We start from the raw sequence: 15,606 nt of genomic DNA, 5'->3' as shown, positions 1-15,606 counted from the left end.
CTCTTCCTGTAGCTCAGGCCCTCGAGTCCTGGCAACATCTTCATAAATCTTCTCTGCACCTCTTGTCGACCCTCAATTAGATTCATAGAGTCATACAGCATGGAAACAGGCCCTTTGACCCAACTTGCCCATATCAACCAACATGTCCCATCTACACTAGTCCCACCGGCCTGCGTTTGGCCCATACCCCTCCAAACCTGTCCTATCCATGTACCTGTCTCATTTTTTCTTAAAAGATGCCATAGTCCCTGCCTCAACGATCTCCTCTGGCAGTTCATTCCAAACACCCACTACCCTTTGTGTGAAAAGGTTACCCCTCATATTCCTATTAAATCTTTCCCCCCCCACCCCTCACCTTAAACCTATGTCCTCTGGTTCTCGATTCCCCTACTCTGGGCAAGAGACTCTGTGCATCTACCCGATCTATTCCTCTTATGATTTCATGCACCTCTATGAGATCATTGTCATTTGGTTTGCTTCCTGCCACAGGTTTAAGTGTTTGGACGGGACTGACCTGGGTGGCCTTAACGTATCCGACCTGCTGGTGGTGAGATCGTAGGAGTGCATTCCCAAGGCTTGCGGCTGGCGAGCGGCGAGTTTCCCTGGGCTTCTGTCGCACTCAAAGGTGGCGGGATGTCTTCCAGTGCCGGCGTTGTGGTGAGAGTGGTGCCCACTCTGTGTGGACCCCACTGCTGGCACCCCCTGCACACTCATGGCAACATTTCAAGAGACGGGTTTGCTCAACGTGCAGAAGGAACAATACGTTGCCCACGGCCCTGGTCCCTCGACAAGATTGGCGGATTGGACTGAAGGCATCGAGGGCAGGTGTCTCGTCTAGTGGGCAGGGACGGAGGGCAGAAGGGGGAGCAAGAGTCAAAACTATGGGACATTGACTCTCTTCTCAAGCCCAGATCTCCACTCTCTCCCAACTCCTTTCCTCTTCCTCCCCCCTCTCCCACACTATCTCTGACCTGGATCTGACTACCCCCCATTCCCCCCACGCTCCTTCCATCTCTACACTTTGAGGAGTAACATTTATGTCTGAGGTTCAAAGCATGTGGGCCAATGGGATGTGGTGTTCATGTGCAGTGGGGGTGGTGGGAGGGGGGTTCCCAGGGGCTTTGCATGCTGGGGTCACCCTATTGACCTGTTGTGCTACGCCACCTCCCCTCCCCATCGCACTGCTTCGGTCCATCCTACCTCACCCGAACTTCTTCTGTGAGTAGATGTCACGGACTGTTTGGCAACATTTGGCACCACAGCAATAATAAATCCCAAATCCGTGCAAAACTTATTCCTGGTTTTGCAGCAATGGTTCACAGGGCAAAAATGGGGATCGGGAACCTGGGCTGGAAATACTTTCTCTTGGTGTGTGCAACCCCAGCCGGGGCATGGAGGTTCTCGGCTGAGGGTCCACATGGAGTCCCCTTGGTCAGGAGCCTCTCTGCTGGAACCTGTCTGACTCTACCGAGGCACAACAGAATCCAATTCAAGAGCCGTATGGTACGGAACGAAGCCGTTTGGTCCAGGGACTTGTGCCGTGTCCCCGTATAATCGCACCCCTATCTTGTCCCCATCTCACTCCCAGAGAGTCGTCTGTAGAACGTGTTGTCAAACAGTGTCTCACTGCAATCAGCGGTGTAATTAAACGCTCCCTCGTCTCTCCTCGGGTTCCCTCCGTCACCTCCAGTACTGGCTCCCTGCCCACCAGCCTGGTGAATCTCACCTCAACCTTCTCTGCTCTGGTAATAAATTGTTTGGACATGTACACTATAAACAGTAACAGTGTGAATCTGGTTTCCCGGAACTCCTAGAATAATCGCCTCTTTGTCTGTACAGCAACATCACTCCACTCCTACCACTGTGTCCCGGTTCAGCAGTCGCCCTGTTACAAGCTTGCCCGCTCGAATAGTTTTGGAGACCGGGCATCAGACAGTGTTCAATTTATAGGAATGTTAGATTGTTTTCATGCCAGCACATTACAATGGTCGGTTTTGTGACCTTGGTATTCCCAACACCAAGTGGGTACAGTCTGGTTTCGAAGCTTCATTCTGAACTCGCCTGGAGACTAAAGATGCTCGCTCTGCCAGGTATCCCGAGGAATTATTCCTCAGGAACTAATCCTCAAGAACCAATTTTCCATGTGGAGAAGGCTGGTGACAGGATGGATGACAGAAAATTCCCTCTCGTTGACAAACTGTACAGGGAGCTTGACTCTCCGTCAGCCCAATGACCTTGTCCTGGAAGTGAGTAATGGGACAGGGTAGAGGGAGCTTCACTCTGTGACCCATGCCATGGGAGTGCATATAAGGGCAGTGCAGAGGAAGCTAGTATGTGAAGAAGGACCCCGAACCGAGTCATCACTTATTCATGTTCCCCAGAGATGCTGCCTGACCCGCTGAGTTACTTCAGCACTTTCTGTTTGACGCCAGATCCCAGCATCTGCAGTTCCTTGTGTTTACAAGTTTCTATCTGTGTATAATCGTGCCCTGGGAGTGTGTGACGGGACAGTGCAGACGGAGCTTCACTCTGTACCTAGCCTCTGCCTTGGACGTGTGAGGTGGGGCAGCATTAAGGGAGCTTTCCTGCATGTCTAACCTGTGCCCGGAGATTGTATGAGCGCACTGTGCAGAGGGAGCTTTACTCTATATCTTACCTGCATTGTTGCTGCCCTGGGAATGTCTGACGGCTCCGTGACGGCCGGATTAAGTATTAACGTTGATCACCAGTATTGGCTGGAGAGAGGTGCTAGCTGTGTGTGGTGCTGTGCTCATTGAATGAACTCATTTCAAGATTAAATAATCAGCTGCTCAACACGATGATGTCAGTTAATTTTACGAAGTAATGACTGCTAAATAGGAAAGTTTTATTAAATATTTATAACCGAATCTCTGTTTTATTTGTTCCCCTTGACTCCTGTCGCAATAAACTTTGTTGTTTCATGGGTTCACAGGCTGTCCTATTAATAGAATATAGTACAGTACAGCCCAGGAACAGGCCCATTGGCTCACAATATCTGTGCTGAACATGATGCCAAGACCAAGATTATGTTATGTACCTGTACATGATCTATATCACTTAATTCCATGTATATCCATGTGCCTATCTGAAAGTCTCTTAAATGCCATTATCGTTTCTGCCTCCAACACCACCCCTGGCAACACGTTCCAGGCAATCACCACCCTCTGTAAAAAAAACTTGCCCTGCACATCTTTAAACTTTGCCCCTCTCATCTCAAAATTGTGCCCTCTAGTATTTGATTTTTCCATCCTGGGGGTTAGATTCTGACTGTCTACCCTATCTATGTCTCATAATTTTATATAATTCTATCAGTAACCTCCAGAGAAAACAATCCACGTCTGTACAACCTCTCCCTGTAGCGAATGGCCCCTAATCCAGGCATCATAGAGTTATACAGAATGGAAACAGGCTTTTCGGTCAAACTGGCCCACACCGTCCAACATGTCCCATCTACACTAGTACCACCTGCCTGTGTTTGGCCCATATCCCTCCAAACCTGTCGCATCCATGTACCTTTCTACTTGTTTTTTACAATACTTCCTGCCTCAACTACCTCTGGCAGCTCGTTCCATACACCCACCACCCTTTGTGTGAAAAATATACCCCTCAGACTCCTATTAAATCTTTCTCCCTTCACCTTAAACCTATGTCTGCTGATTTTTAAGTTGTCTTCCTTGTTTAAGGTGAGAGGGGAAAGATTTAAGGGTTTCTATGGTACATCTGCAGAAGTTGGTGAGAGTTGTTTTGGAAGGATGTTATTAAGTTGGAAAGGGTGCAGAAGTGATTCACCAGGATGTTACCCGGGCTTGTGGGCTGAAGTTATAGGAAGAGGTAGGACAGGCTGGGACGTTTTTCTTTGGAGCGTAGGAGGCTAAGGCGTGACTTTATTGAGGTGTCCAAGATCATGGGGGGCATGGATAAAGTGATCACTCACACTTTTTCCAAGGGTAAACAATTCTAAAATTAGACAGCATAGGGTTAAAGTGAGAGGGTAGAGATTTAAGAGGGGCCTCAGGGGCAACTTTTTCACTCAGAGGGTATTCCGTATCTGGAACGAGCTGCCAGAGGAAGCGATAGAAGCAGATATAATAATTTTTTTATTGCAAAGATAGTTGGACAGTTATATAAATAGGAAGGATTCAGAGGGATATCGGCTAAATGCAGACAAATGGGACTAGCCCTGTATGTTAAGCGTGGTCGGCACGGACAATGTGGACTGAAGCGCCTGTTTCCATGCTGTACAGCTATGATTCTATGAAAATTCTGCGCTCTGAAAGATGATTTTTGGTATCTTTGCTAATGTACAGTCTGTATCTACTTTTAAGGCGAAGATAATGGCTTAGGTTTATTATTGTCACCAAGGTGCAGTGAAAAGCTTTGTTTTCCTTGGATACCGTGGGGGAGATATGGCCATCTCGGCCATGTGTATTTGGTAGGGTACCTACCGGCTTGTGTTTAGCACAGTAAAATCCAGGCCCAGCTCAGATTCTCAAATAAAGGGGCAATACAGTGGCACATCCGTAGAGTTGCTGCCTTACAGCGCCAAAGACCTGACTAGGGATGCTGTCTGTAAAGAGTTTGTACGTTCTCCTTGTGACCGTGTGGGTTTTCTCCGGATGCTCCGGTTTCCTCCCATATTCCAAAGACTCCAAGGTTGGTAGGTTAATTGGCTTTGATACAAACTGTAAATTGTCCCTAGTGTGAAGGATAGTGCTAGTGTACAGGGATCCCTGGTCGGCGCGGACTCGGTGGGCCGAAGGGCCTGTTTCCGTGCTGTATCTCTACCCAAAAGTAAACCGATAGATGATGGATAAATTGCATTGAATCTTTCAGTTGATCCTTGTCTGTCAAATGCTAGTACAGCACCAGAGGGCAGTGCACACCAAATAAGCAACAGGAACTGGACTCTTCCATTCAGCCCTCAGACACCATCTACTGTTCATGCAGGTCGTGGCTGATGCAATCCTGGTCTCTACACCCTCCACCTGTCCCTATCTGCTTTAATTAAGTGTATTGTAAAAATCTCCATCTCTGCCTTCATTGGAGTCATAGTTACACGGCACGGAAACAGGCCCTTTGGCCTAACTCATCCAGGTTAATTAAGATGCTCCATTCAAGGTAGTTCCATTTGCCCGTATTTGGCCCATATCCCTCCAAACCTTTCCTATCCATGTGCCTGTCCATTGTGTCTTTTAGATGCTATTAGTGTGCCTAGCTCCTCTGGCAGCTCGTTCCATATACCCACCACCTTCTGTGTGAATACATTGCCCCCACAGGTTCTTATTAAATCTTTCCCCACTTAAACCTATGTCCTTTGGTTCTTGATTCTCCTATTCCGCATAAAAGACTATGCCTTCACCCTATCCATTCCCCTTATAATTTTATACACCTCTATAAGATCACCCCTCTATAAGATCACTCCAAGGAATAAAGTCCTAGCCTGCCCAACCTCTCTATAGCTCAGGCCCTCAAGTCCTGACAATATCCTTGTAAATCTTCTCTGCACCCATTCCATCTTAATGACTCATTTCACGGTGAGATTAGAGTAACTCACCACTGACACCATAAGGCTTCAACGTCTACAAGGCATGTCGGGCGTGTGAGGGGGCACTTCTGTTTAAAAAAAAGACTTTAAAAACACTACCAAGATCGGGCAAGGCAATCAAGACTTTATTTAAGAGCATTAAATACAGTGATCACTGGGAGCAACAACTGCTCATCGAACAAAGATTCGTCTGCTCCTTATATACCAACCAAATTTCCCTTCGATGTGCATTTCATTCCTGCAGGTACTCGAGCCTTTGCTACTTCACATGGTCCAACAATCATAGATCAAGTACCTGAGGAAGTCGCAGATTAACGAATACATTTCAATTGCACCTAGCGGCAAATAGAAATCGCACCCAGCGAGACAGATGTCCTGTTACCTTTGAGATTTCATTTTATTGTAATTGCCATTTGTTCTTTCACACCTCGCACGTACTTGTTTGAATGCAGCCTAACAAATTACTCAAAGAGCTTGTCAAGACCCAGAACAAAGCAGCAGTTTGCTTGATTGACACAACATCCAACCAATCACTCCCTCCATCTCAGCGCATAGTGGCTGCAGTGTGCACCATCTACAAAATGCAACGCAGCAATCTGCAGAGGCCTGTAGCAGTGGAAGATTTCACTTGTTTTCTGGTGTGGAGCATGGGGCTGAGATGCTTCTGAAAGATTAAGCTGATATTCTCTCGTGACTAGGAGAACAACATAGCGTGCAAAGAGAAAAATACCAGAGGGCAGAACGTAATGTTACAAGTACAGAGAAAATGCTGATTTAAAAAATCTGAAAGGTCCCCAATGAGGTAGGTTGGAAGATTTGTAACTGCAACCTCGCTTTTTGGGAGGTCCGTTCAGTAGTCCCATAACAGCGGGGAAGCTGCTGTTCACGAATCTGGTGGTACGTGCTTTCGCGCATATATATCTTCTGCCCGACGGGAGAAGGGGACAAGTGGGAATGACCGAGATGTTGGGTTGGAGAGGACAGGGAGAATATCTGTGGTACGGTGAGGCCAAGTCGCCTTTTGAATGCGTTTTAACAGTACAGAGGGTGACAAAGAAGCGAGATGTTTAGTATATTGTCACGTGTACCGAACTACAGTGAAAAGCTTTTTTTGTTTTGCGCTATCTGGTCAGCGAAAAGACTAGATGATTACAACTCAGCGGATCCGCAGTGTGCAGATACAGGATAAAGGGTATAACGCTTAGTGTAAAACTAGACCAGGTGGACCCGTTGGGCTCAAAACTCTCATGCATTGGTGCAGCACCCTCTCCTTTCCCCCCCTCCCCCCCCCCCCCCCCCCCACTCTCCTCCTCCCCTCTCCTCCTCCCTCCCTCCCTGGGAGATAGATTTAAACTTTAAAGTTGGTGAGATGGTTCAGTTGTCTGATAACAGCTGGGAAAAAACTGTGCCTGAATGTGGAGAATGCATTTTCATCTGAACCTCTTGCCTGATGGGAGAGGGGAGCAGAGGGAGAGATCGTGATGAGACTGGTCCTTGGTTATGCTGTGTTGCACCAACAGATCAGGCTGACTGGCCTGTTGATGCGCCGTGCAAAGAGCTCAAATTAATGGATGGAGCCTAGGAGACACAAGGATCTGCAGATGTGTGGAAGCAACTCAGCAGGGCAGGCAGCATCTATGGAGGGAATGGACAGACATTTTGGGTCTGATGAAGGACCTTGCCTCAAAACTTTGTCAGCCCATTCCCAGCACAGACACTGCCAGATCCACTGAATTCATCCAACACTTAGCTTTTTAGAACCAGATCAAATATTTATGTGTAGGAAGGAATTGCAGATGCTGGTTTAAACCGAAGATAGACACAAAAAGCTGGAGTAACTCCGTGGAACAGGCAGCATCTCTGGAGAGAAGAATTGGGTGATGTTTTGGGAAAAGACCCTTCTTCAGGCTGGTTAGGGATAAGGGAAATGAGAGATATAGACGATGATGTAGAGAGATAAAGAACAATGAATAAAATATATGCAAAAAAAGTAATGATGATAATGGAAGCAGGTCATTGTTAACTGTTGGGTGAAAACGAGAAGCTAGTGCAACTTGAGTTAGGGAGGGATAGAGAGAGAGTGAATGCCGGGGCTACCTGGAGTGAGAGAAATCAATATTCATACCACTGGGCTGCAAGCAGCCTAACATCGCTGGTGCGGCTCGGCCGCTGGACTTAACAGTGCCCGGGCCGCAGGGCCTAACATCGCCCGGCGCGGCTCGGCCACGGGACTTTTCATCACTGGTGCGGCTCGGCCGCTGGACTTAACATCGCCCGGTGCGGCTTGGCCGCGGGGCCTTCCATCACCCGGTGCGGCTCGGCCGCTGGACTTAACAGTGCCCGGTGCGGCTTGGCCGCGGGGCCTTCCATCGCCCGGTGCAGCTCGGCCGCGGGGCCTTCCATCGCCCGGTGCGGCTCGGCCGCTGGACTTAACAGTGCCCTTTCGGAATGGGAGGAAGTGACCAGTGGGGTACCGCAAGGTTCGGTGCTGAGACCCCAGCTATTTACGATATACATTAATGACTTAGACGAAGGGATTAAAAGTACCATTAGCAAATTTGCAGATGATACTAAGCTGGGGGGTAGTGTGAATTGTGAGGAAGATGCAATAAGGCTGCAGGGTGACTTGGACTTGGACTTTGACTTGGTTGTGTGAGTGGGCGGATACATGGCAGATGCAGTTTAATGTAGATAAGTGTGAGGTTATTCACTTTGGAAGTAAGAATAGAAAGGCAGATTATTATCTGAATGGTGTCAAGTTAGGAGGAGGGGGAGTTCAACGAGATCTGGGTGTCCTAGTGCATCAGTCAATGAAAGGAAGCATGCAGGTACAGCAGGCAGTGAAGAAAGCCAATGGAATGTTGGCCTTCATAACAAGAGGAGTTGAGTATAGGAGCAAAGAGGTCCTTCTACAGTTGTACCGGGCCCTGGTGAGACCACACCTGGAATACTGTGCAGTTTTGGTCTCCAAATATGAGGAAGGATATTCTTGCTATGGAGGGCATGCAGCGTAGGTTCACTAGGTTAATTCACGGAATGGCGGGACTGTCGTATGTTGAAAGGCTGGAGCGATTGGGCTTGTATACACTGGAATTTAGAAGGATGAGGGGGGATCTTATTGAAACATATAAGATAATTAGGGGATTGGACACATTAGAGGCAGGAAACATGTTCCCAATGTTGGGGGAGTCCAGAACAAGGGGCCACAGTTTAAGAATAAGGGGTAGGCCATTTAGAACGGAGATGAGGAAGAACTTTTTCAGTCAGAGAGTGGTGAAGGTGTGGAATTCTCTGCCTCAGAAGGCAGTGGAGGCCAGTTCGTTGGATGCTTTCAAGAGAGAGCTGGATAGAGCTCTTAAGGATAGCGGAGTGAGGGGGTATGGGGAGAAGACAGAAACGGGGTACTGATTGAGAGTGATCAGCCATGATCGCATTGAATGGCGGTGCTGGCTCGAAGGGCTGAATGGCCTATTCCTGCACCTATTGTCTATTGTCTATTGCCCGGTGTGGCTTGGCCGCGGAGCCTTCCATCGCCCGGTGCGGCTCGGCCACGGGGCCTAACAACGCCCGGTGCGGCTCGGCCGCGGGACTTAGCTGCGCACGGCTCGGTCGCGGGGCCTTCCACCGCCCGGTTCGGCCACGAGACGTCTCAGCGCCCGGTGCGACTCGGCCGCGGGGACTGTGCGGGTCGGTCGGGGACGAGCTGTCTGTCCGTGGGCGTGGGGAAGAGAGTGGAAGTTTTGTTGCCTCCATCACAGAGAGGGGGTGTTTGGAGTCACTGTGCTGGACGTTTGGGTTGGGGTCATGTGTCTTGTGTTCTTTTTTGTGTGTGACTGCTATGTAGTTTCGTTCGGTACCTTGGTACCGAATGACAAATAAAGCTCTGTTGAAATGAAATATGAGATGCAGTTCTGCCAATTTGAGTTTAGCCTCACTCTGACAATGGAGGAGATCTAGGACAGAAAGATCTGTGTGGGAATGGGAAGGAGAATTAAAGTGTTTAGCAACCGAGATATCAGGTAGGTTCAGGCGGGCTGAGCGAAGGTATTCAGCGAAACAATTGCCCAGTCTACGTTTGGTCTCGCCGATGTATAAGAATCCACATCTTGAACAACGGATACAGCAGATGAGGTTGGAGGAGGAGTTAGTGAACCTCTGTCTAATCTGAAAGGACTGTCTGGGTCTCTGGAGGGAGGAGGTATAGGGACATCTTCTGTGGTTGCAGGGAAGGTACCTGGGGAGGGGGTGGTTTGGTTGCGAAGGGATGAGTTAACCAGGGAGTTGCGGAGGGAAGGGTCTCTGTGGAAGCTGGAAAGGGGTGGAGATGGGAAAATGTAGCTAGTGGTGGGATCCCGTTGGAGGTGACGGAAATTTCAAAGGATTATGTTGCAGTTTGCGATGGCTGATGGCGTGGAAGTTAAGGACTATGGGGACTTTGTCTCTGTTGCGAGTAGGGGGAAGGCGGAGCAAGGGCGGAGCTGCGGGGTACTGAGGAGGCACGAGTGAGGGCCTCATCTATGATGGGAGAGGGGAATCTCTAAATCTCGGATGTCCCATATCTCTTTATGGACTTGTATGGACTTGCCTTAACAAATAACTCTGGAAGATTTGACTATCTGAATATGTTCCTGGATACTTGTGCCAGTTAAAGTTCCTGAACCAGTAAGTAACATGTCAAACAAAAGTGTGTCTGGTTCCCTTATCAAGAACAGTAAAGAAATAAATGTGGTGTGTAGGCATGAATGGAGATGAATGTGCTTGGCAGTCAGTCCAAGAGCAGATTACCAACCAGGGTTATTGCTTAGTTTGCTCAATTGATAAGATTCAACGTGGTTTCAATAACGGAGCTGAGAAATGGAGAGAGAGGAATGCAGCTCTCAACTGGACATCTACTGACCTGTGGGCGAGGATCACTGGAAGTTGAGGGAGAGTGACCAGAGGGGTACTGTGGTGGGAGGGGTAGTACTGAGGGAGTGCCGTGCTGAGGGAGTGCCGTGCTGAGGGAGCGCGGTTCTGTGGGAGGGGCGTTACTGAGGGAGTGCCGCACTGTGGGAGGAGCAGTGGCTGAGGGAGCACAGTGCTGTGGGAGGGGCGTTACTGACCAAGCGCCGCACTGTGGTGCAGTGGAGGGGCGGTGCCGAGGGGAGGGGCGGTGCCGAGGGGAGGGGCGGTGCCGAGGGGAGGGGCGGTGCCGAGGGGAGGGGCGGTGCCGAGGGGAGGGGCGGTGCCGAGGGGAGGGGCGGTGCCGAGGGGAGGGGCGGTGCCGAGGGGAGGGGCGGTGCCGAGGGGAGGGGCGGTGCCGAGGGGAGGGACGGTGCCGAGGGGAGGGGCGGTGCCGAGGGGAGGGGCGGTGCCGAGGGGAGGGGCGGTGCCGAGGGGAGGGGCGGTGCCGAGGGAGTGTTGTCAATGGTGTCAGTCCGGAGTCAGAGCAGCCTCTGACCCAACCCCGCGTGGAAACCCGGCCGCTGGGGGCGCGCGCAGACGCAGCTGGTGACGGGGGCGTGCCGGGAGCGCGCACGTCGGCGGACGCTGAGGCACGCGACGCCGGGAGCGCGCGCGTAGGCGGACGCTGATGTACGCGGCGCCGGGAGCGCGCACGTAGGATGTGTCGCGCGGCCCCGGGAGCGCGCACGTAGGCTGTGTCGCGCGGCCCCGGGAGCGCGCACGTAGGCTGTGTCGCGCGGCGCGAAGGAGACGTCGGGTAAGTGAGGGAGAGGGTGGAAGAGAATGGATGGAACTGAGGGGAGGAGGTGAGCGACAGGGGGGAGGGAAGGGAGAGGGGGAAAGGACTGAGGGGAGGAGGATGAGAATGAGACTGAGAGAGAACGGTAGGTAAGGGAAGGCGGGGAGGGACGGATGGATGGGGAAGTAGAGAGGGAGGGGAAGTAGAGAGGGAGGGGGAAGTGGAGTTGGGACTGAGGGTGGGGAGGGACTGAGGGGGTGTTGAAGGAGTGGGGAGAAAGGGATGGAGGGAATGCGGCAAGAGGAAGGAGAGAGTGAATGATGGGGATTGCGGGGAGGGGAAGAATGGGGGGAGTGAGGGAGGAAGGGAGCGGGGGGCAGGTGGGAGGGGGAGCCTGGTGTGCAGGTTGGGGGTGGACATTGTGGGTGGAGGATGGAAGGAGTTTGTGTGAGGGGATGGAAGTGGTTTTGGAGTGGGTTGGTGGGGTAGGGGATTAGGCATTGTAGGGTTCAAGTGGGTATCAGGGTACTCTTGAGCTGGGGATTGCACTGGTTGCGCTTGGAATGGGATTGGGGAGGGGTTTGGGGTTTGTGGTTTAGGTTGCTCCAGTACTTAGCAGAGAGAAACAGACACGGATCACTCTTTGGGTCAGAATCCTCTTCAGACATTGCTGCCCCCCCATTCCCCGCAATGGAGTTAGTCTGAAGAAGGGTCTCGACCCGAAACGTCACCCATTCCTTCTCTCCCGAGATGCTGCCTGACCTGCTGAGTTACTCCAGCATTTTGTGAATAAAGCAATTAGTCTGTTCCCTCTGCAGATGCTGCTTGTTCCACTGAGTTACTCCAGCTGTTTGTGTTTTTGCTCAGGATTGCAGCATCTGCCGTTGCTTGTGTCAACGCCAATCACTTCTTTCCTTGCCAAAGATATCAGAAGTCAGTGTTTTAACCGTCTTCTATAATTTGTCCTCAGTGTGCTGATGAGGTGTGGAATCTTGAGGGAAGTTGATGAGAATGAAATCGGATCAGTGTAGAATTTGATATGGAGCCGGTGGGCCGAATGGCGTGTATTTCTCTCTAACTCACTTGCAAGTTTCCTCTCATAAGTGAAAGCGGAAAAAGCTGAAATACTCAGCAGGTCAGGATCATAAGGTCATAAGGAATAGGAGTAGAATTAGGACATCCTGCCCATCAAGTCTACTCCGCCATTCAATCATGGCTGATCTGTCTCTCCCTCCTAACCCAATTCTCTGGCCTTCTCCCGATAACCTCTGACACCAGTACTAATCAAGATGCATCTGTGGAAAGAGAAACAGGCTGAACCGTTAACTCTGTTTCCCTTTCCATAGATGCTGCCTGACTCGCTGAACATTTCCAGCATTTTCTGTTTATTTTTTAGATTTCCAGCAGCTTGATTTTATTTTCTCACCGCTGATAAAGGTGATGCCAGTTAAACTGTCAGGTGATGGGTATCAATAAAAGATAATAGTAAGGCTCATAAATCTGGCGTGATGGATGGTGAGCGGTGTAGTGAAAGTCTGTGAGGGTGTGGGCTGACAGACTGGCAGACTATTGACAGATGAAGCGTAAATAGTGTCAAGTGTGAAGTGTAAATTTTAGCAGAAAGAACAAGGAGAGAGACGAGGGTTTTTCATATGTACAGGCAAAAGAACAATGGGATTCTTACCTGCTGCATCTTATCTGGCCCGTAACCACAAGATAATATACAATAATAAATCAATAACAGTAATACCAGGTGCAAAACTGCAACCATTGTCACAGACGCTCCCAGGCGGCTGCGGAGAAACCGGGCAGTGGGTCCCTGCAGCCGGACTCGGGGTCGATGCCACAGAGTCGTCAAGAGAGGACCCATCAGTGGTCAAGATCAGGCGCCAGCAGTCGTGGTCAAGGATGGGCCAGCGTTCGATGAAGCCGCTGGTGGTCGAGGATGAGGACTGGTGTTGGCGGTCGAGGATGGGCCGGCGTTCGAGGAGGGTGAAGGCGGTCGTGGTTGAGGAGGGTGCCGGTGTTCGATGAAGGCGCTGGTGGTTGAGGATGAGGACGGAGGCTGCTGGTTAAGGTCAAGGAGGGCACCAGTGGTCGAGGACGGGGACTGGCCAACAGCTGAGGACGGGTCGGCGGTCGAAGACGGGCGGGTGAAGGGCACCAGAGGTCGGACGGGGCTGTGTGGGTGCTGGAGGTCGGATGCGCCGCCAAGAACAAAGGGGGACCTGATGTGGGTGGTTCGTGTAGAGAACAAAGGGGGTCCATTGGGAGCGAACTGGAATGCGTTGTAACTTTGTCGGTGCCCTCTATCATCATCATCATCATATATATACAGCCGGAAACAGGCCTTTTCGGCCCTCCACGTCCGTGCCGCCCAGTGATCCCCGTACATTAACACTATCCTACACCCACTAGGGACAATTTTTTACATTTACCCAGCCAATTAACCTACATACCTATGTGGCGACACTTTGCATAGCTGGTGTAGGCAAAACAAAGAATCTCACTGTGACATGTCACATGTAATAATAAAGTATCATTCATTCATTCATTCACAGTCCATAGAAGATCATTGTTACTGAGGTTAGTGTTGTGCAGTGTTTAAGAGTTGGATGGTTGCTGGGAAGAAACTGTTCTTGGACCCGGTGGCAATGGGGTCCCAGTGTATGCAGGAGCAGAGGGACCTGGATGTTTTTGTGAATGGGTCTTTTGAAAGTGACTGGCTTGCTGAGAGAGGATGTGGCGAAACCTATGAAATTCTCAGCTTCACAAATAAAGGCAAGAGGAGGCAATAAAGTAGCAGGTTTATATTGTACCTCGACTTGAACCACAGTCAGTTGTGTCCAGTTTTTGCCACTGTCCTTAAGGAAGAATGTGAGGACCAAGAGTTATAATTATACCACTACCTCACCATACTCGTGTATGCGCCCATAAACATCAACTTAATTTATCAGAATGGCTTCAGGGTGAGGTTAGACAGGGCATGCTGGGACTTTTACACTTGATCCTCAAAGGTTTGAGATGGACAACATCGTAACCTGTGTACACAAGGTAAATCAAAGCTGTTCTACCCGAGTAGATGGTTCAAGGAACAAGTCATTGATTTCAAAGTAATTGGCAAAAGGAGAGGGATGTGGGAAGAGACTGTGTATGGAGCGTGTGGGCATTCTCTGAGCCAACAGTCTGAGGGAGATGTAGAAGCAGCCAATGAGGAATGACAAAGGGGAATTGGACCAGGACCTTACAGAGAATAACTTCAGGGCTTCAGGACAGAGTGGAGGTGTGGGACTGACTATTCTAAAAAGAACAGCTGTGGACCGTTTTACTATAAGCCAGGGTACTTGCTGTCTGATTCACCTTTACCCAATTGAGGTGGGTAACTTTGTCTCTGGAACTGATGTGCTGCAATACTGAGTACAATAAAAATCTTTCTTGCAACAGCATCACAGGCACACAGACCCAGAGTCAAGATTGTTTAATTATCTTATGTATCAGCAACAGAACTATGAAATTCTTACTTGCTACAGCTTTACAGGCCTGTAAATGCAATAATGCATAGATAATATATATTAAAATAATTCTATAGATTATTAAGCATAATACTGGGTCATATGTGTCGTTTGACACATATCCCTCCAAACCTGTCCTGTCCAAACGTCTTTTAAATGTTATAGTACCTGCCTCAGCTACCTCCTCTGGCAGCTCGTTCCATATACCCTCCATCCTCCATGTGGAAAGAGTTACCCCTTGAGTTCCTATAAAATCTTTCCTCTCTCACCTTAAACACAGTCATTATTACAGAAGTCAAAGTCTTCCACAAATGCTCTCCTATTATTCCTACAGCTATCTGCAATCTCCCTGCACGTTCACTCCTCTAATTCCTGCTGACTTTTGGGAGGCCCAGAATCCAGTCCCATCAAAGTGATCATTCCCCTTCTGTTTCTATGTTCTACCCATGTAACCTCACTGGAAGATCCACTATCACCTTGACTACACTGTCTGATGAGTAAAGTTTAAAGCTCTTGCCTGTACTTCAAGATTCAGCAGAGAGTCAAACTTGTTCAATTGTCATATGAACTGACAACAGAACAATGACATTTTTACTTGCAGCCGCTTTACAGGTCTAGAAACACAATTCATAGACAACATGTAAACAAAAACAAAGCAATAATTTATAACCTTAACACTTGCCACTTATCTCTGCCCAGCCTCCTCCCAAAAGCCTCCCAATCCAAAGCCTCGGCACTTATTCCTCAAACACAGTATTTCAGCCTCTAATAGTCACCCCAATAGAGCTGCTGCACTATACTTTGCCTCTTAATGGGCTGATGTGCCTGTGAAAATGTTTAGACAT

At 49.6% G+C, this 15,606-nt stretch overlaps 2 protein-coding genes across 4 annotated transcripts in view; both read left to right on the top strand.

Annotated features, from left to right (window-relative positions):
- The window catches only part of atg9b (autophagy related 9B), a 53,086-nt gene extending 50,205 nt beyond the window's left edge, over positions 1 to 2,881 (top strand). Inside the window, exon 15 of the mRNA XM_078397941.1 lies at positions 490 to 2,881. Within this exon, the coding sequence (XP_078254067.1) occupies positions 490 to 495 (6 nt within the window). The 3' untranslated portion in view covers positions 496 to 2,881. The remainder of the gene's footprint in view (positions 1 to 489) is intronic.
- Positions 2,882 to 6,149: 3,268 nt separating this feature from the next.
- LOC144592816 (anion exchange protein 2-like) overlaps positions 6,150 to 15,606 on the top strand; it is a 200,576-nt gene continuing 191,119 nt past the window's right edge. For 2 of the 3 annotated variants that reach the window (XM_078397932.1, XM_078397935.1), the window contains exon 1: positions 6,150 to 6,368. The gene's annotated coding sequence lies outside the window, so the exon portion shown is untranslated. Of the gene's footprint in view, positions 6,369 to 11,225; positions 11,268 to 15,606 lie in introns of those variants that run through there. The other variant, XM_078397933.1, reaches the window with a different exon arrangement.

Source organism: Rhinoraja longicauda, chromosome 4, assembly GCF_053455715.1.
Source record: "Rhinoraja longicauda isolate Sanriku21f chromosome 4, sRhiLon1.1, whole genome shotgun sequence".
NCBI lineage: Eukaryota > Metazoa > Chordata > Chondrichthyes > Rajiformes > Arhynchobatidae > Rhinoraja > Rhinoraja longicauda.
This window is presented reverse-complemented; position numbering and strand designations above follow the sequence as displayed.